The sequence below is a fragment of the Pelodiscus sinensis genome, chromosome 3, assembly GCF_052426305.1.
Source record: "Pelodiscus sinensis isolate ZL-2025 chromosome 3, ASM5242630v1, whole genome shotgun sequence".
Taxonomy (NCBI): Eukaryota; Metazoa; Chordata; order Testudines; family Trionychidae; genus Pelodiscus; species Pelodiscus sinensis.
In genome coordinates, this window is record NC_143054.1 from 87,874 (window position 1) to 108,601 (window position 20,728).

The window sequence follows — 20,728 nt, forward strand, 5'->3', positions numbered from 1 at the left end:
GGGGCGAGAAAGCTCCATTGGTAAGCTGCTCCGGTGCCCCTGGTCTGCTGGAGACAGTCTCCAGCAGACCAGGGGCACCGGGCGGGTTCCCGCGCTTCTGAGGCTTTGCCAGAGCAAAGCCTCAGAGGCGCGGGGAACCGCCGCTGCTGCCGCTTCAATCTGGGTGCCTGTGGTCTGCTGGGGACCGTCCCCAGCAGACCACAGGCTCCCGGACTGAAGCCGCAGCCACGGGGGGGTCCCTCGCCTCTGAGGCTTTGCCAGAGCAAAGCCTCAGAGGCTCTGCTCCCCGTGTCCCTGGTCTGCTGTGGGGGGGGGGGCAGCTAGTGTGCTCCCCCCCCCCTCAGCAGACCAGGCTTTTGTTTTGGACTCTGGGGCAGAGCAGCTGGGGCGCTGCCGATTGGTCCTGCAGCGCCCGCTCTGGGCACTACTGGACCAACCTGGCAGCACCCCAGCTGCTCTGCCCCAGGTCCTGATTCAGCCGCTGCTGGTCAGTTTCAGCAGCGGCTGAATCAGGACGCCTGGGGCAGAGCAGATGGGGTGCTGCTAGGTTGGTCCAGTAGCACCCAGGAGCGGCGCTACTGGAGCAACCCAGCAGCACCCCAGCTGCTCTGCCCCAGGCGTCCTCAAGTCAGCTTCTGCTGAAACTGACCAGCGCTGACTACAGGAAGCCCCAGGCAGAGTTGCTCTGCTCCGGGCTTCCTGGAATCAGCTGCTGATCAGTTTCAGCAGCAGCTGACTTGGGGACGCCTGGGGTTCTTAAGTTGATTCTGTATGTAAGTCAGAACTGGCGGTCAGTTTCAGCAGTGTCTGAATCTGGACGCCAGTTCCGACTTACATACAGATTCAACTTAAGAACAAACCTACAGTCCCTATCTTGTACGTAACCCGGGGACTGCCTGCACTGGAATTTACTGGAGTAAAAGTACAATCAATGTGAAGAGTGTGTTTGCAAACTTTTCACCATCTATTTCACATCAGACTTTTATTCCATTGTAGCAGTACAACTGACAGTCGGTCAGATGTCTGTCAGTAAGAGAGGTGCAGTTTTGACTAGATTCCTATGACTTTCACAGACATATGTAGACTCAAAGCAAGTCAGCACTTTTTTGGCACATTTCAGTAATGCAGGATACACGTTTTCCTATACATAGATCATTCAAAATGTTTCAGTATCCTCTTCCTTATGCCTAGCTTTTAGAATACTATTGGTTTTGCAACTCTACCATCTCTTCAAATGTGACCCTCTCAACACCAGATTTCACTGCTGAAGGTGGGGCTGCCTGTACCTCAACTGAAAATGGATTTTCAGTATATTCAAGAACTGTTGTCAGTGATTTGGCATCTAGAAAAGAAGAAAATTTAGTTTTCTGCTCTGAGATGTACTCCGTTTAAAAACAGGCAAAAGAGATGCATGTTCACTCAGCTGTGTCACTTGCGAGTTGAGGATAGGAAAGTGAGTTAAGTCTCTCACAAAGCTGATCTGCAAAAAGGGTCAGTTTTGTTACAAATGTAGAAACACTGCACATTAGAGGGGGCAGATTTTTTCTCTTTGCCTTGAAGTTTAAGATCGAGTGCATTTAAGAGGTGTCTCATATCAGTGAGAAAAGCCATGTTTAGCAGGAATGTCTTTTCATCTAAAGACGACAGTAAATCCTGGCGATCCTTTGCCTCCAAAAAACACTCGTACAGCAGGCAGTAGATCCATAAACCGATCTAACACTTTGCCTCAACTCAGCCATCTAACTTCTGCAAGCATTGCCAAAGTCATACTGTGTTTCATACTTCTCAACTAAAGCTTGAAATTGTCTGCTTTTCAAGGCATTTGCAACAATGAAGTTGACTATTTTTGTGACACTATCCATTGTGCTCTTGAGAAATCCTCTCTTCAGTTTGCTGCATAACTGTTCTTGGTGCAGAATGAAATGGGATGAAAAGAAATTTGGATACTGGATTTTACTTCAGCAGAGAAACTAGCTCCTTCTCTTTTCCAACCACGGACAGAATGTCATCAGTGGTTACCAAAGCATTGATTCGAAGCAACTTACATTTTCCTGGTCCTTCAAAGAAACGCTATCAGCGCAGAATAAACGTCCTCTCCCCTACTTTGACCCATAAAAGGCAGCAGAGTAAGCATTTCTTCTATATACTTTTAGCCATTGAAAAAATGCACCCATATTATGAGCTGAGATATGTCTGACTGATCAGTATATTTGTCCATTGCCAGATTGAAACACAAAGTGCTGTCAATGCCTTTTAGCAATTTAGAAAACATGGCCAAAAATGCTTTCAATTAGTCTTACTACAGTTGAATCAGTCACTTGCTGTATTGATGTTTAACTATATCATCCATCTTTTTAAATTCTGCACACAAAAAAAAAACATTCACTGCAGCCCAAGAAGCACTGCTTCATCAATTCACATTCAGTAAGAGGTCTTTTTGATTCTGCTATGTGCCAAGCCATTTTGAAGAAAGCTTCTGTAATGGCAACATTGTCTTTCACTTGCAAACAGAACATATCTTGTGAGTACAGTAACCTTCTAGTAAGGAACATATTTTACTTTATTAAATTGCTATCAGGTGGATAGAAGTCTTTGAACTCAGGGTGACAAGATTCATGGTGCCATTGCAGGTTTGTTTTATTTAACACAGCAATAAGTCTTTTGACAAAGAATCATAGAATACTAGGACCGGAAGGGACCTCGAGAGGTCATCGAGTCTACTCCCCTGCCCTCATGGCAGGACCAAATACGGTCTAGATCATCCCTGATAGACATTTATCTAATCTACTCTTAAATATCCCCAGAGATGGGGATTCTACAACCTCCCTGGGCAATTTATTCCAGTGTTTGACTACCCTGACAGTTAGGAACTTTTCCTAATGTCCAACCTAAACCTCCCTTGCTGCAGTTTAAGCCCACTGCTTCTTGTTCTATCCTGAGAGGCCAAGATGAACAAGTTTTCTCCCTCCTCCTTATAACACCCGTTTAGATACCTGAAAACTGCTATCATGTCCCCCCTCAATCTTCTCTTTTCCAGACTAAACAAACCCAATTCTTTCAGCCTTCCTTCACAGGTCATGTTCTCTAGACCTTTAATCATTCTTGTTGCTCTTCCCTGGACCCTCTCCAATTTCTCCACATATTTCTTGAAATGCGGTGCCTAGAACTGGACACAATACTCCAACTGAGGCCTAATCAGCACAGAGTAGAGCGGAAGAATGACTTCTCGTGTCTTGCTCACAACACACCTGTTAATACATCCCAGAATCATGCTGCTGATTCATATTCAGCTTGTGGTCCACTATGACCCCTAGATCCTTTTCCGCCATGCTCCTTCCTAGACACTCGCTTCCCATCTTGTATGTATGGAACTGATTGTTCCTTCCTAAGTGGAGCACTTTGCATTTGACTTTATTAAACTTCATCCTGTTTACCTCAGACCATTTCTCCAATTTGTCCAGATTATTTTGAATTATGATCCTATCCTCCAGAGCAGTCGCAACCCCTCCCAGCTTGGTATCTGCAAACTTAATAAGCGTACTTTCTATGCCAATATCTAAATTGTTGATGAAGATATTGAACCGAGCCGGTCCCAAAACAGACCCCTGTGGAACCCCACTTGTTATACCTTTCCAGCAGGATTGTGAACCATTAATAACTACTCTGAGTGTGGTTATCCAGCCAGTTATGCACCCACCTTATAGTAGCCCCATCTAAGTTGTATTTGCCTAGTTTACCGATAAGAATATAATGCGAGACCGTATCAAATGCCTTACTAAAGTCTAGGTATGCCACATCCACCACTTCTCCCTTATCCACAAGGCTCGTTATCCTATCAGAGAAAACTATCAGATTGGTTTGACATGATTTGTTCTTTACAAATCCATGCTGGCTGTTCCCTTTCACCTTGCCACCTTCCAAGTGTTTACAGATGGTTTCCTTAATTACTTGCTCCATTATCTTCTAACTGGCCTGTAGTTTCCTGGGTTGTTCTTGTTTCCCTTTTTATAAATGGACACTATATTTGCCCTTTTCCAGTCTTCTGGAATCTCTCCTGTCTCCCATGATTTTCCAAAGATGATAGCTAGAGGCTCAAATACCTCCTCTATCAGCTCCTTGAGTATTCTAGGATGCATTTCATCAGGCCCTGGCGACTTGCAGGCATCTAACTTTTCTAGGTAATTTTTAACTTGTTCCTTTTTTATTTTACCTTCTAAACCTACCCCCTTCCCCACTAGCATTCACTATGTTAGGCATTCCTTCAGACTTCTCAGTGAAGACCGAAACAAAGAAGTCATTAAGCATCTCTGCCATTTCCAAGTTTCCTGTTACAGGCAGTCCCCGAGTTACACGGATCCAACTTACATCGGATCCGCAGTTACAAACGGGGCCCGTCTCCCTGGTCTCCAGCAGACCAGGGAGAGGAAGCAAAGTGGCGGAGCACGCGGGCAGCGGACAGCCCAGACGCGTCTGGGCTGTCTGCTGTCCGCGTGCTCCTTGGCTTTGCTCTGCTTTGCTCCCTGTCTCCCTGGTCTGCAGACCAGGGAGACGGGGAGCAAAGCAGAGCAAAGCCAAGGAGCCCGAGGGCAGCAGGACAGCCACGGCGCGTCTGGGCTGTCCCGCTGCCCCCGTGCTCCGCGGCTTTGCTCCGGACGCCTGTGGTACAGCAGCTGGGGTGCTGCTGGTTGGTCCCGTAGTGCCGCTCTGGGCGCTACTGGACCACCCGGCAGCACCCCAGCTGCTCTGCTCCAGGCGTCCTGATTCAGCCACTGCTGGTCAGTTTCAGCAGCGGCTGAATCAGGACGCCTAGGGCAGAGCAGCTTGGGTGCTGCCGGGTTGGTCCAGTAGCGTCGAGGAGTGGCAGCGCTACTAGACCAACCCAGCAGCACCCCGGCTGCTCTGCCCCAGGCGTCCCCAAGTCAGCCGCTGCTGAAACTGACCAGTGGCTGACTACAGGAAGCCCCTGCCCCGGGTTTCCTGGAATCAGCCGCTGATCAGTTTCAGCAGCGACTGAATCTGGACGCCAGTTCCAACTTACATACAGATTCAACTTAAGAATAAACCTATAGTCCCTATCTTGTACGTAACCTGGGGACTGCCTGTACTGTTTCTCCCTCCTCACTGACCAGTGGGCCTACCCTCTCCTTGGTCTTCCTCTTGCTTCTAATGTATTTATAAAAAGTCTTCTTGTTTCCCTTTATTCCCATAGCTAGTTTGAGCTCATTTTGTGCCTTTGCCTTTCTAATCTTGTCCCTGCATTCCTGAATTGTTTGCCTATATTCATCCTTTGTAATTTGTCCTATTTTCCATTTTTTACAGGACTCCTTTTTTATTTTTAGATCATGCAAGATCTTGTGGTTAAGCCAAGGCGGTCTTTTGCCATATTTTCTATCTTTTCGACACAGCAGAAAAGCATGCTTTTGGGCACTTAATAATGTCCCTTTGAAAAACTGCCAACTCTCCTCAGTTGTTTTTCCCCTCAGTCTTGATTCCCATGGGACCTTACCTATCAGCTCTCTGAGCTTACCAATATCCGCCTTCCCGAAATCCATTGTTGCTATTTTGCTGTTCCCCTTTCTACCCTCCCTTAGAATTGTGAACTTTGAGATACATTGGTTTTTCATTTCTCTGCAAAAGCAAATTCCATCTCCCAAACAGGGTTCAAAACCTTGTGTTCATCCAACAAGAGTCTGTTGTCATTTTTAATGCTTATTTAAAAAAAATTGTAGACTAGTGTTTTAGGTGTTTAGCTTGAAGCTTCAGGTTATGAGTTTCTTAGAGTGATTTTACCCTAAAAAGAAAAGTTTCCAAGTCAGAGCACTCCAACCTGCAGGCGGCAGACCTAGGGGAGTCAAACTAAACACAAGAGACAAAAAAGGACGGGTGCCCAGGATCCCTGTCCTGAATTCCCAGCAGGGCTGATGTCTCCATGCGGGAGTCCATCACTCCATGTGGGATAGAGGCAGGGCTGCCCAGCCACAACAACGGACTAAAACATGGTCAGCGAGAGCCAGTCAGCGCACCTCAGGTTCTGCTCACAAGGCTAAGCAGCCAGAACTTCCCACAATGCCCTGGTGCTCCTGGCACCTCCTCTCTAGGAGCTAGAAATGCCAACACCCTGTACCCATCTGTTCCAGCCAGCCCATCCACTGGCATCTTTCAATGCTCACCCCGCCTGGGAGATGCCTTGCCGTTGTGGAGCATGTTCCCAGTGGAGGCCATGTTCAAAGGATCCCACCTGCGGGCTGCATGTTGATCCCCACAAACCCAAACCACACCTGATCTAGGTGGTGCTTGGTCCTACCAGGAGGGCAGGGGCCTGGACTTGATCATCTCAAGTTCCCCTCCAGTTCTAGCATACTATGATCCTGTGGTAACTCGACATAAGATACATAGACTCCAGCTACATTATTCACATAGCCAGAGTTGCATATTTTAAAGTCAACTTTCTGCTGCAGTGTAGATGTAGTCTTCCAGTGTGTATCCCTAGAATATTTTATTTTCACAGCAACAAATAATTGGATCAAACTCAATTTAACATTTTAGTCAATTAACTAGATATATGATTTAAATGCCACAAACCGCACTTACCCTGCCTCAAAGCAACTACTTTTTATTGCAGCTTCTAACTTCTCTTCTCAGTGAAGCTATGCCCTGTGGAACTGCAGAGGCGGAAGACTTTGAAACTGGCTTATAAGCAATGTGCTGCCTCTTACTACCATACAACACAGCCTCATATAATAAGCACAAAGAAATTGTTACCTGGTCAAATCTTGTGGCAAAGAGATTGAGAGATGTCACTATTCCACCATTAGGGCCCAAACCATATCTGGACACACAGCTCAGGAAAGCAGGTTATAGAAATGTACTAGTTAGTGACAAGTAAAAGACAAAGCCTCTGCCCTGGAGAGTTTATAATCTAGTTTCCTAGATGATGCAACCAAATAAATAATAGGAAAGGACAGAGTTTCCCCTCAGATTGCAAAGAATTTTACATGGTAATCCCCATAATGAGAAACAGAGAGGTGAAGTGACTTGCCCAAATCCATCCAGCAGGCCAGAGGTAGGAATAGTCCCAGTCCAGTGCTCTCTTCACTGGGTTATGTTTCCTAACCATTCTTCTGTCCACTTTGTTACAATGGAGCAGGGATAATGACCACGCTTAGAAATGTTTTAAGTATGTAGCTGCTAACAGTGGCAGAGAAATTTTGTATTTGGTCTATGTCCCAATATCTTGACAGATTTGTTACATGACTGTTACAACATGCATCTGACAAAGTGGGTCTTTGCCCATGAAAGCTTATGCTCCAATAAATCTGTTAGTCTATAAGGTGCCACAGGACTCCTTGTTGCTTTTGCAGATTTGACATGATTTATAGACCTCAAATTATATCCCCTTAGTTGCATCTTTCCCAGGCTGAGAAGTTCAGGTCTTATATTAAGCTCATCTCATATGGAAGCTGTTCCCTGCCACTAATCGTTTTGTTGACCTTTTCTAATTGCCAGGGCTCGACAAATCACGTAATCTACTCACCCATGGTGAGTAGACTACAAGCTGGCACAGCTGGCGCCACGCAATCTGCACATACGCAGCTTGCAGAACTGCGCAGCTGGCGAGTGGGGCTCGCCGCCGCTTGGCAAGCCCTGTTAATTGAAATATGATAATTTCTGGCTTATCAGTCATTCCTAATGGTTTCTTGGATTCTGTTAGCTTTGACTACCACTGCATAATGAGTGTTTTCAGAGAACAATCCACAATGCCTCCAAGATCTTTGAGTGGTAAAAACTAATTTAAATTCCATCATTTTATATGTATAGTTGGGATGTTTTCCAATGTACGTTACTTTGTATTTATCAACATGAATTTTATCTATCATTTGGTTGCCCAGTCACCAGTTTTCCCTCTGTAGCTCTTTGCAGCCTGCTTTGGACTTAGCTCTCGAGTAGTTTTGTATCATTTTGATCTTTTGTTCCCTTGATTACTTTTGATCAGCCTCCCGCTGTGTGGCTAACAAGGGAGTAGGCCTGACCTAGGTCAGTGGGCTTTAGAAGCCAGAGGCAGAGCGACCAGGACAGCAAAGTGGACAGCAGACTACAGACAGGGGAGTTTGAGAGGGAATCCTAATATGGTTAGGAAGACCTGCAAAACCTGTGCCAGCGCTGTTTGTCTCCTCCACCTGAGTCTGTAGCAAGACAGACCACGTGACCATGGTATGGTTTTTTCAGGGACTGTGGCTTGCAATTCCCACTTACTGGGAATTGCAAGCTGGGGAGACCATCCAATGTGAAAGATGCTGGCTTGTGGAATCTCTCAGGAAGCAGGTGGGACAGCTACAGAAGGAGGTAGCTAGGCTGAAGTGCATTTGACTGAGGAATTCCAGGATAGTATTCATGTAGAGACTGCTGAGGAAGCTATCCCATCACAAAAGGCTGCTTACACACCACTGGTGGAGGAGCAGATGGCTTAGTTGTGGGGGCACTACAGGCAGCTGTCATTTCTGGCAGTGGGCAGTGCTACACCACTGCTCCCAACCCTCCCTCCGTAGTTCTGTAGGCCCATTATGCTGTTCTGGATACAGGAGATAAGGAATTACCCCCTAAAGCAGAAGAGAAGCCTTGTACCCCCAAGGCTGGAAGGTCTGCAGCCACCACTGCAAGGAGGAAACGTAGGGTAGTGGTAGTCAGAGATTCTCTTCTGAGGAGGACAGAGACATGCATCTGCCACCTTAACGTGTCATCTCGGGAAGTATGGTGCCTGCCAGGGGTCCATATCCAAAACATTACGGAGGCATTGTTGAGAATTATCCAGCCTTCTACCCCATGCTACTCATCCATGTGGCACAAGTGATACTGCAAGGTATGACCTTGAACAGAACAAGAGTGACAACAGGGCTCTAGGTGTACAGCTGATAAGAGTTTGGAGAGTAGGTGGTTCTCTCTTCAATCCTTCTTGTCAAAGGTTGGGTCCCAGGCAGAGATAAGTGCATCCTGGAGGTGAACGCCTGGCTGCAAAGATGGTGTTGCCAAGAGAGTTTTGGTTTCCTTGACCATGGGATGCTGTTCCAAGAAGGACTGCCAAACAGAGATGGGGTTCACCTTTTAAGGAAGAGGAAGACAGTATTTGGACACAGACTGGATAACCTAGTGAGGAGGGCTTTAAACTAGGTTCAATGGGGGCAGGTGACCAAAGCCCACAAGTAAGTGAAAAACATGGAGACCTGGGAGATGGGTCAGAAATAGGAGGGACCATGGGCTATAATAGCCGAGATAAAGGAGGGACAAGGCAGAACTTGGAAGGAAAAAAAAAAAAATCAAATCAGTATCTTAGATGCCTTTATACAAATGCAAGAAGTATAGGTAATAAGCAGGAAGAACACTATGTCCTAATAAATAAACACAACTATGACATAGTTGATATCACAGAGACTTGGTGGGATAATACACACGACTGGAATATTGGTATACCAGAGTACAGCTTGCATAGGGAAGAGGCAGGGAAAAAAGATGGTGTTGCCTCGTATATTAAAAGTGTACACACTTGGACTGAGGTGGAAATGGACATAAAAGACAGATGTGGAAAGTCTCTGGGTTAGGTTAAAAAGGAGTAAAAAATAAGGGTGATGTCATGCTAAGGATCCACTACAGCCCACCTACCCAGGCAGAAGAGGTAGATGAGGCTTTTTTTAAACAACTCACAAAAGCATCCAAAGCACAGGACTTGGTAGTGATAGGTGACTTAACTATCCAGATACATATTGGGAAACTAACACAGCAGAGCACAGATGATGCACTAACAAAAGCATTGGAGGCAAGAAATGAGAAGTCATTCTTCCGCACTACTCTGCTGAATAGGCCTTCATTAGAGTATTCTGCCCTGTTCTGGACACCACATTTCAAGAAAGATGTGGAAAAATTGGAGAAAGTGCAGAGAAGAGTAATCAAAATGATTAAGGTATAGAAAACATGAGCTATGAGGGAAGACTGAAAGAATTGGGCTTGTTTAGTTTAGAAAAAAGATGACAGAGGGCACATGATAAGAGTTTAAGTACAGGCAGTCCCCGGGTTACGTACAAGATAGGGACTGTAGGTTTGTTCTTAAGTTGAATCTGTATGTAAGTAGGAACTGGCGTCCAGATTCAGCCGCTGCTGAAACTGACCGCCAGTTCTGACTTACATACAGAATCAACTTAAGAACCCCAGGCATCCCCAAGTCAGCTGCTGCTGAAACTGATCAGCAGCTGATTCCAGGAAGCCCGGGGCAGAGCAACTCTGCCTCAGGCTTCCTGTAGTCAGCGCTGGTCAGTTTCAGCAGAAGCTGACTTGGGGACGCCTGGGGCAGAGCAGCTGGGGTGCTGCTGGGTTGCTCCAGTAGCGCCGCTCCTGGGTGCTACTGGACCAACCCAGCAGCACCCCATCTGCTCTGCCCCAGGCGTCCTGATTCAGCCGCTGCTGAAACTGACCAGCAGCGGCTGAATCAGGACGCCTGGAGCAGAGCAGCTGGGGTGCTGCCGGGTTGGTCCAGTAGTGCCCAGAGCGGCGCTGCAGGACCAACCAGCAGCGCCCCAGCTGCTCTGCCACAGGCGTCTGGAGAAAAGCCTAGTCTGCTGGGAGGGGGGGGCGTACTAGCTGCGCCCCCCCTCACCCCAGCAGACCAGGAAGACGCGGGCGGCAGACCGAGACGCACCACGATCCCGCCACCTGGGTCCTCCACGGCTTTGCTTCCCGTCTCTCTGGTCTGCCAGGGAGACGGGGAGCAAAGCCTCTGAGGACGCCAGCAGCAGGACAGCCGCGGGGCGTGTGGACTGCCTCAGCCCCCCCGCGGCTTTGCAAAGCCTCGGGGAAGCCGGCAGCGAGGCAGCCCAGGCATGCCTGGGCTGCCTCGCTGCCCGAGCCCCCCTGCGGCTTTGCTCCGCATCTTCCTGGTCTGCAGACCAGGGAGACGCGGAGAAAGCCCCGGAGTGCACGGGCGGCAGGACCGCGAGGTCCTGCAGTCCGTGTCCTCCAGGGCAGCCCCGTTCGTAACTGTGGATCCGACATAAGTCGGATCCGCATAAGTCAGGGACTGCCTGTATCTAAAAGGGTGTTACAAGGAAGAGGGAGAAAAATTGTTCTCCTTGGCCTCTGAGGTTAGGACAAGAAGTGATGCAATTTAAGCTCATTAAGGGAGATTTAGGTTGGACATTAGGAAAAGCTTCCTGTCAGGTGGTAAAACACTGAAATAAATTGTGTAGGAAGATTGTGAAATCTCCCGCAAAGGAGGTATTTAAGAGCAGATTAGACAGACACCTGTCAGGACTGATCTAGAAAGTGCTTGGTCCTGCTGTGAGGGCAGGGGACTGGACTCAATTACCTCGAGGACCCTTCCAGTTCTATGATTTGCAAATTTTGCGCACACACTTTTTATTCTCCCCCGCCCCGCCCCCTCCCCCCAAATCCCAGAACTGACCCTTGAGACCACCACTATTTTCCCCTCTCCACTCCTAAAACTGACCATTTATTCCTACCCTTTGTTTCCTATCTTTTAAGCAATTATGAATTCATGAGAGGACCTCTTATAGCACGACAGATTACATTTACTTAAGCGTCTTTGGTGAGGGACCTTGTCAAAGGCTTTCTGAAAATGTAAGTACACAATATTTTCTGCATCATCCTTTTCCACATGCTTGATGAAAGAATAGTAGATTGGTGTTAAATGATTTCCCCTTATATGAACCATACAGAACTGGCCCCAACAACTTTTGTTGATCTCTGTCTGACAATTGTGTTCTTTACTATAGTTTCAGCCTGTTTGCCCAGAAATGAAGTCATGCTTACCAGCCCTTTTTTAAAAAAAATCTGGTATCATAGAGTTAACCTCCAATCAACTGGTACAGAAGCTAATTTAATTAAATATGTTACAAACTACAGCTAGTAGCTCTGCAATTTCACATTTGAGTTTCTTCAGAACTCAAAGTGAACACCTAATGCTTACATTCTGCAAAAACTGCTTTGTCTCCCTCACTATGAACAATTAGGAGGGTTTTGGGGAAAAGGGGGGAATTACAAAAACAGAATTGGATTTGCAGATATATCTGAGAAAGTTGATGGGTGACATACCAAAGAAGCAAATCTATACCCTCTCAAAAGCAATGGGACAGAAGCAATTAACTGGACACAAAAATCACTGGCACAAAGAGCAACTCTTCATTCTCCAAAACTGCAACTGTAGATCAAAGGGCACATTACTACAGGAAGGAAACATATGTCCTACATGGAATGCAGGCCTTTTTACATAGACTCATTCTAATGTCAAATCCCAGAAGCAGCCAACAAGCAGATCAAGGCCCTTGCTTCCCAACCAACCCCAGTCCACCATATCCTGGCTTAAATTCTAACTCTCTGGCTACATTTAGGGTGCATTTAGACTGGCATGATTTTACGCAAAAGCGACTGCTTTTGCGCAAAATCTTGCTGCGAGTATTTGCGCAAGAACACTGACTTTGTAATGTACAAAATCAGTAGTTCTTATGCAAATACTCTGACGCTCCCGCTCAGGGATAAGCCCTCTTGCACAAGAGGGCCAGTGTAGACAGCAATGTTAATTTCTTGCGCAAGAAAGCCCGATGGCTAAAATGGCCACTGGAGCTTTCTTGCGCAAGACAGCATCTACACTGGCACGGATGCTTTTGAGCAAAATCAGATCTTTTGCTCAAAGGCACATGCCAGTATAGATGCTCTCTTGGGCAAATACTTTTAACGGAAAAACTTTTCCGTTAAAAGTATTTGTGCAAAATCATGCCAGTCTAGACGCAGCCTTGAAGTATGCACAACCCCAATCCACAGCTCTGTTTTCTTCAGTGTACAGAGATGACAGTTCATGTCTGTAGGAGTTGAGTATGCACAGGTAATATTAAGCCATGGAAAGGATACTGTTTCATAACTTCTTTGTACTTCACGGTGTCTCTGATATCTAGAAAAGAAAAAAGGAATAAACTGAATAAGTTATAGTTTTAGAATTAGAAGAGGAACACAGTTCCTCAGGTCTAAGCATTCACCCTCCCTGCCTCAAAATGAAGGAAGCCAGTATACGTGAGACTAGTTTCACAGTGGACTTTAATGCTTCAGCAACACTAGCCGTATGTTCCAACTGCACCACATTTGAAAAGCAACAAATCAATACGAGACCACCAAAAGTTTACATGTTTGCCAGTCACCATTTGGACTACATGTGTTGTCAGAAGAGCTACATCCAGATACAATGGTGAACAAAATATGTGCATTTACCTGAACAGTGAGGCGATCCACCATAATGCATATTTCTCTACTGTACTGTTTGCTTGTAATCCTGTGAACTCACCTTTCATCTTGCACTGCAGACCTTTCACTACAATCACTCCCTGGCTGTGTCTAGACTGCATCCCTTTTTCGTAAAAGGGATGCAAATTAGACATATCGTAATTGCAAATGAAGCGGGGATTTAAATCCCCCCCATAAAAATGGCTGCCGCTTTTTTCGATTCGGAGCTTTGCCGGAAAAAAGTGCCAATCTAGACGCAGATCTTTCAGAAAATAAAACCTTTTCCGAAAGATCCCTTATCCCTCATTTTAAGGGATCAAGAGGGCCATTTCAAGATGGATAAGGGATCTTTCAGAAAAGGCTTTATTTTCCCGAAAGATCCATGTCTAGACTGGCGCTTTTTCCAGCAAAACTCTGTGCCGGAAAAAAGCGGCAGCCATTTTTATGCTAATGAAGCGGGCAGGGTTTAAATCCCTGCTTCATTTGCAGTTGCGATATGTCTAATTTGCATCCCTTTTACGAAAAAGGGATGCAGTCTAGACACAGCCCCTTTGTCCACTGTGTTCACTCATTTTCTAAACTTCCTTTTCATTTTTCAACCACCCCTCAGCTCCCTCCCCCCAGGTCCTCTCATGTTCACATTCTTTTCATACCGCAAGATCATTCCTTTCTCCCCATCATTAGTTTCCCCCACTTAACTGGACTGGACACGACCTCCTGAGGTCTCTTCCAGCCCTATGATTCTAACTAGACTAAAATGAAAATTCCTATATTTCTGTCATCCATACCTGCCGGTGGTCAATGCCAAATACATTACAGAAAGCTTCATGAAACCCTATAGATGACACTTATGGAATATACACCTGGGGAAGTTTCTTCCCTATTCTTCCCCTCCCCTCTGCCTTCCAGTTTGCAAGGCTGGAGTCTGCTGTGATCAGGCCCCAGAAGTCCCTGCAGCCTGGGCTCCAGACCATGTGCCGGACCTGGAGCTGGGCCGCTCAGTGTTCATAGCCCCGGCCCATCACAAAACGACCGCCCCACCAGGTGCGCTCACCGCCGTCCCTCCTCTAGCCAGGCTCTGCTCCCCCACGTCCCACTCGGCACATCTCCTTCCTCCTCCTTCCCCGATCCATAGCTGGCAGTTTTAAAAAATGGTGCCGCAACGCCACACCGACGTGACTTCACCCCCGGTGCAGCCCTGGCTCCACCTGGGTTGACGGCGCATGCTCGCGCCTCTTGCAGCCATGCCCGCTTTCCCTTCCCCCGGCCTGGTACCTTCCCCAGTCGGGGTCAGCTTGCCGGCCTCCTTGTCAGAGTCCCTCAGCCCGGTGGGGTCTTCTGGCGGGGCTGTGCCAGCAGCGCCCCTACCGGCTCTTGTGCAGGAATGTGGAGCCCTGTGGCTCTGTCCCGCCAGGCCAGTCCACCCCTGCATTAGGGTGTGCCTAATGCAGACTAGGCGGGCGCATATAAATGCCCCGGCGGGTGCCATGGCATCCCCGTGGTCCCCAACGTGGTGCCCGTGTCTAGACAGTAGCAGCCTGGAGCCTCCAGGCCAGGGTGGAGGAACTGAGGCACAACCCTCCGGGGCCATAACCACCAGCCCTGCAGCGGAGTTCCAGATGGAGCTGCCCAGGGATCCCTCTTTAGAGAAGCTGAGTGCCCTGGCCGGCCAGGGCGGTGCCGGGTCCCTGTGGGAGAAGGGATTCCTTTACTGGGAATGGACCAACCTAGGACAAACTGAATCCTGCGAGGTGAGGAGGTAGCTGGTGGTGCCTCAGAGGTACCATCGCAGACTCCTCACCTGCACCAGGGTGGTTTTCCCGGAGCCCGGTGGCTCTGTCCCACCGGGCCAGTCCACCCCTGCATTAGGGTGTGCCTAATGCAGACTAGGCGGGCGCACATAAATGCCCCTGCAGGCACCATGGCGCCCGCGGGCACCGCATTAGGGACACCAGAGCTAGGTAGATTCATGGAGGTTAGGTACATCAACAGCTATTAGCCAGTATGGGTAGGAATCGTGTCCCTAGCCTCTGTTTGTCCAGGAATGGGGGACAGAAGAGGGATCACCTGTTGTGTTCCCTCCCTCTGGGGCATCTGGTATTGGCCACTGTTGGCAGACAGGATACTGGGATAGATGTATCTTTGGTCTGACCCAGTATGGCCATTCTTATGTTAATGTCTATACTATATTTATCTCTCTTTGAACTGTACAGCAAATCTGCAAATGACAGGCAATTGTTTATGTTAATAGTTGTAGATAATTACCAATGATGCTTACAAAGTACATCTTCAGGACTTCTTGTTGTTCACCTAAAGACTCTGAACTGTGAAAAGAAGCCTGCGACTGCATAACAAACACTGGGTCTTGATCCTTTTTATTACAGATCTGCTTGATGCTTCATCAGGGAAAACTACTGAGATCTCCAGTCCCATTTGGATCACACTGAATAAGGACTTTGGACTATAACCTATGGGCTGACTATAAGAACATTTTCCAACTACAAAGCTCACCATCTCTACTATGCATCTGATCTCAAAACTGTAATCATGTCTGTATGTATGGTGATCTCTTAACCATTACTTATTTAAAAGAATAGAGAGAGTATTAGTTTAATAAGAACTAGAGGATTTACCTGGCATTGCTTGGGTCCTTAACTCAATTTGGTTTTTTGAAAAATAAAATGAAAATGTAGACGTTTCATTTAAATTAATGCTCTGGGGTAGGGCCAGGGATGAGTGGTTCAGTATGCAGGATGGTTCTGGGAGAGAGGACTGCCTCCTGCAGCTTAGGGCCAGGTGAGAAGCACCGCTCCATGGACACTGCAGTTGCACCAGGCACAGCTAGGGGAGGGGTGCATATCCCCTGGCTGGGGCAGGTCTAGGTTTATCTGCCCCCTGGATACCCCAACCAGACTGAAGAAATCAGAAACTGTGCACTTTCCCCTTAATCTCTGATGAAGGATGGGAACAGTCAGAAGTGTCCCCAGATGATTCTAGTGGAGATGGGGGGAGAGCTTCAGACATGACAACCAAACCCTTACCTTGCTTTCAGTTATAAGAGGAAGCGATGCACCAAATTTGGTGGCCCTAGCTCTTATTGTTAAAAAGTTCTTGGACAGACAGACAAACTTTGAAATATGATAGAAATGTAGCCGTGTTAGTCTGGGGTAGTTGAAGCAAAATGCAGGACAATGTAGCACTTTAAAGACTAACAAGATGGTTTATTAGATGATGAGCTTTCGTGGGCCAGACCCACTTTCTCAGATCAAATAGTGGAAGAAAGTAGTCACAACCATATATACACCAAAGGATACAATTAAAAAAAAGTGAACAAAACGTGATTTGTCCTTTTCATATTTGTTCACTTTTTTTTAATTGTATCCTTTGGTATATATGGTCGTGACTACTTTCTTCCACTATTTGATCTGAGGAAGTGGGTCTGGCCCACGAAAGCTCATCATCTAATAAACCATCTTGTTAGTCTTTAAAGTGCTACATTGTCCTGCATTTTGCTTAAACTTTGAAATATATAATAGATAAGCTGTAAGCACGTATCTGGATAAGATCTGAATTACTCATTGACCTGGCAGGTAATGTGCCCCATCTTATAGGGCTGGCAAAACTTTATTTGACTTGGGTGTCTAGATTGATGCCAAAAGCTAAGTTAAAGGAGTTGTGTTTCATCTTTGGGGTAAGCAGTAAGGAATTATAGAAGCTCTTTTGTGCTGGCTTGGTGAATCTAAGTACTGAAATAAGTGCTAGTTTTGGGGAGTGGTTCTGCATTCTTTATAGTCCACTCTGAGACACCTCAGTTAGCTTCTCTGACCTCTGGTCAGTTATATCATTTCTCAAATTAGACTGCAAGCTTTTCAGGAGCTCTTTACCTGAGCATTTGCACCATGACCAGAAAAATGGGCTCCAACCCTAATTAAAGTTTCTGGTTGCTAATGCAATGCAATAAATAAATAAAATCAATTTCTCCCTAATTATACCCCCTTAATCTATCCTAAATAAACCCTCACATTAGCATTCAGACTCCTCAAATATGAGAACACCCCAACCATGGCTATCCTTACCATTTGTGGGGCTCTACGCAGCCAGAGCACCCACTGGGGAAGGGGGGGAGGGTGGCGCCCTCTGCAGTGGGGTGACTATGCTCAGGGCTGTGGTGGGGAGGAGGAAGAAGAGGAGTTGTGGGGGACAGGAACAAGGGAGAGGTTAGTGGGGGAACAGGAAGGGGGACAGGTGGAGCCATCCCAGCAACTACTCTGTGCTAGGCCCCAAACATCATAGAGATGCAGAAACACAGGCCCCAGGGCAACCCAGAGGATAAGGGGGGGGGGCGCGGAAGAGAGACGGGCTGGTGCTGACAATAGGGGTCAGGCCTACTCCCACACTCACTGATGGAAAGCAGTGGTGCAACAGGGCCTCACCTCATTCTATTTTGCAGGCTCCCACTGCAGCACTGCACTCAAGAGTATGGGGGAGGGGCACTGGGGAAAGGAATAGGGGGATGGAGGGTGCAAGCAGGGTGCAAGAGCCTGGAACTTGGGGGAGGGGTATTGTCCCAACATCCCAGGAATGGCCCTGTAAAGCTGTGAGCTAGCTGAAAGATACGAGGGGGGGGGGGGGGCGGGGGAGCTGACCAGAAGGAAACAGTGAGCAGTGCCAGTGGCTGGGCACATAAGAACAGCCGTACTGGGTCAGACCAAAGGTCCATCTAGCCCAGCATCCTGTCTGCCGACAGTGGCCAGCGCCAGGTGCCCCAGAGAGGGTGGACTGAAGACATTTATCAAGCGATTTGTCTCCTGCCATCCCTCTCCAGCCTCTGACAAACACAGGCCAACAACACCATTTTATCCCCTGGCTAATAGCCTTTTATGGACCTAACCTCCATGAAATTATCTAGCTTCTCTTTAAACTCTATTATAGTCCTAGCCTTCACCGCCTCCTCTGGCAAGGAGCTGCACAGGCTGACTACACGCTGTGTGAAGAAGAACTTTCTTTTATTAGTTTTAAACCTGCTACCCATTTAATTTCATTTGGTGTCCTCTAGTTCTTCTATTTAGGGAACTAATAAATAACTTTTCTTTATTGGCCCTCTCCATACCACTCATGATTTTATATACTTCTATCATATCCCTCCCTCAGTCTCCTCTTTTCTAAACTGAAAAGTCCCAGTCGCTTTAACCTCTCCTCATATGGGACCTGTTCCAAACCCCTAATCATTTTAGTTGCCCTTTTGTGAACCCTTTCCAAGGCCAAAATATCTTTTCTGAGGTGAGGAGACCACATCTGTACACAGTATTAAAGATGTGGGAGTACCATAGTTTTATACAGGGGCAGTAAGATATTCTGGGTCTTATTTTCTATCCCTTTCCTAATAATTCCTAGCATCCTATTTGCCTTTTTGACCGCCACTGCACACTGTGTGGAAGTTTTCAGAGAACTGTCCACGATAACTCCAAGATCTCTTTCCTGATTTGTCGTAGCCAAATTAGCCCCCATCATACTGTACATATAGTTGGGGTTATTTTTCCCCAATGTGCATTACTTTACACTTATCCACATTGAATTTCTTTTGCCATTTTGTTGCCCAATCACTCAGTTTGGTGAGATCTTCTTGGAGTCCCTCACAGTCTGCTTCTGTCGTGACTATCCTAAACAGTTTTGTATCATCCGCAAACTTTACTACCTCACTGCTTACCCCTTTCTCCAGATCATTTATGAATAAGTTGAAGAGGATTGGTCCCAGGACTGATCCTTGGGAGACACCACTAGTTACCCCTTTCCAATCTGAAAATTTACCATTTATTCCTACCCTTTGTTTCCTGTCTTTTAACCAGTTCTCAATCCAAGAAAGGACCTTCCCTCTTATCCCATGGCCATGTAATTTACACAAGAGCCTTTGGTGAGGGACCTTGTCAAAGGCTTTCTGAAAATCCAAGTATACTATATCTACTGGATCACCCTTGTCTGCATGTTTGTTAACCCCTTCAAAGAACTCTAACAGATTAGTAAGACAGGATTTCCCTTTACAGAAACCATGTTGACTTTTGTCCAACAAATTATGTTCTTCTACATGCTTCACAATTTTATTCTTCACTATTGTTTCGACTAATTTGCCCGGTACTGAAGTTAGACTTACCGGTCTGTAATTGCCAGGATGGCCTCTAGAGCCCTTTTTAAATATTGGTGTCACGTTGGCTACCTTCCAGTCATTAGGTACGGAAGACGGTTTAAAGGATAGGTTACAAACGACAGATAAATGGGAAATTGCTGAGCTATTGAGTTCTTTTAGGACCCTTGAATGAATGCCGTCCGGTCCCGGAGATTTGTTAACAAAGTTTTTCTATCTGTTCCAAAACCTCCTCTAACAACACTTCAATCCGGGACAGCTCCTCAGATTCATTACCCACAAAGGACGGTGCAGATTCGGGACTCTCCCCAACCTCAGCCATGAAGACTGAAGCAAAGAAATCATTTAGTTTCTCCACAATGGCTTTACTTTACAACCTGTGGTGGGCCAAAAGATGGGCCACCAGAGCTAGTGCTGCCTGTAGCTGCCTAACGTCCCATCCCTATGCATAACACAGTGCACCACTAAACTTAGGGCATCCCTATGGTGCCCTGCACAGCTGTGCACGCCTGGGCGCGGCGTCCGGCTCTGAACGAAGACGCACAGACACCGCAGAGCGCTGAGAAGACAGCGAACTGCACGTGAGGAAAAGCGCGAGACCCGCCCGAGGGCGGAGCGAGCGACTCACCGATGTTGGCAGGAAACGGAAGCTCGTGCACCGCAGGGTCCAGGTTGATGACGTAGGGCGGGCGCCCCTGGCTGTGCAGATGGGCGGTGAGCCTCTGCGGAGGAGAGGGCGATGTGACGTGAGTGACGTGACGTGAGTGACCCCCACACACACACACACTTTTCCCGTCCCCCCACCCCCGGAAAGCGGAGCCCCCGCCTCACGCGGAGCGCGAATCTCCTCACCTGCACCAGGGTGGTTTTCCCGGAGCCCGCCATGCCCAGCACCAGCACGCAGACCGGTGGGGCCGCCTCCTCCGCTGCAGCCGCCATCTCGCTACTGTCCCTTCCGCTTCCGGCACACAGAAAGGTGCTTGGGACCGGAAGCGGAAACGGCTCGCTCCAGGCTACTCTTCGGCCCGGATGTTCAGCGCTCCTACCCCGCGACAGCAGTTCCCCCAGGCGGCCTAGCGCCCCGCCCTCTAGCGCTGCCTGGCCACGCCCCTCCGCCCCCCCAGCACCTCCCCTCGCAGCCTGTACTGCCCAGCACCCCGCCCTCTAGCGCTGCCTGGCCACGCCCCTCCAGCACCTCTCCTCGCAGCCTGTACTGCCCAGCCCCCTGCCCGGCCACACCCTCTTATCCCCCAGCACCTCCCCTCGCAGCCTGTACTGCCCAGCCTTGCCCGGCCACACCCCCTTATCGCCCAG

General features: G+C 47.7%; 1 protein-coding gene across 4 annotated transcripts in view; it reads right to left on the reverse strand.

Moving 5' to 3' along the window:
- Positions 1-20,518, reverse strand: part of GPN1 (GPN-loop GTPase 1) — a 95,526-nt gene extending 75,008 nt beyond the window's left edge. Inside the window, exons 1-4 of one of the 4 annotated variants that reach the window (XR_012899290.2) lie at positions 20,267-20,513; positions 20,043-20,136; positions 12,910-12,949; positions 6,763-6,829 (exon numbers count right to left, since the gene is read on the reverse strand). Coding sequence is in view for 3 of the 4 variants with exons in the window: in XM_075916266.2 (XP_075772381.1) it covers positions 6,763-6,829; positions 12,910-12,949; positions 20,043-20,136; positions 20,267-20,353 (288 nt within the window). In the remaining variant the exon portion in view is untranslated. Of the gene's footprint in view, positions 1-6,762; positions 6,830-12,909; positions 12,950-20,042; positions 20,137-20,266 lie in introns of all 4 variants that reach the window. The other 3 variants (XM_075916266.2, XM_075916265.2, XM_075916264.2) reach the window with 3 other exon arrangements.
- Between the last annotated feature and the right edge of the window lie 210 nt (positions 20,519-20,728).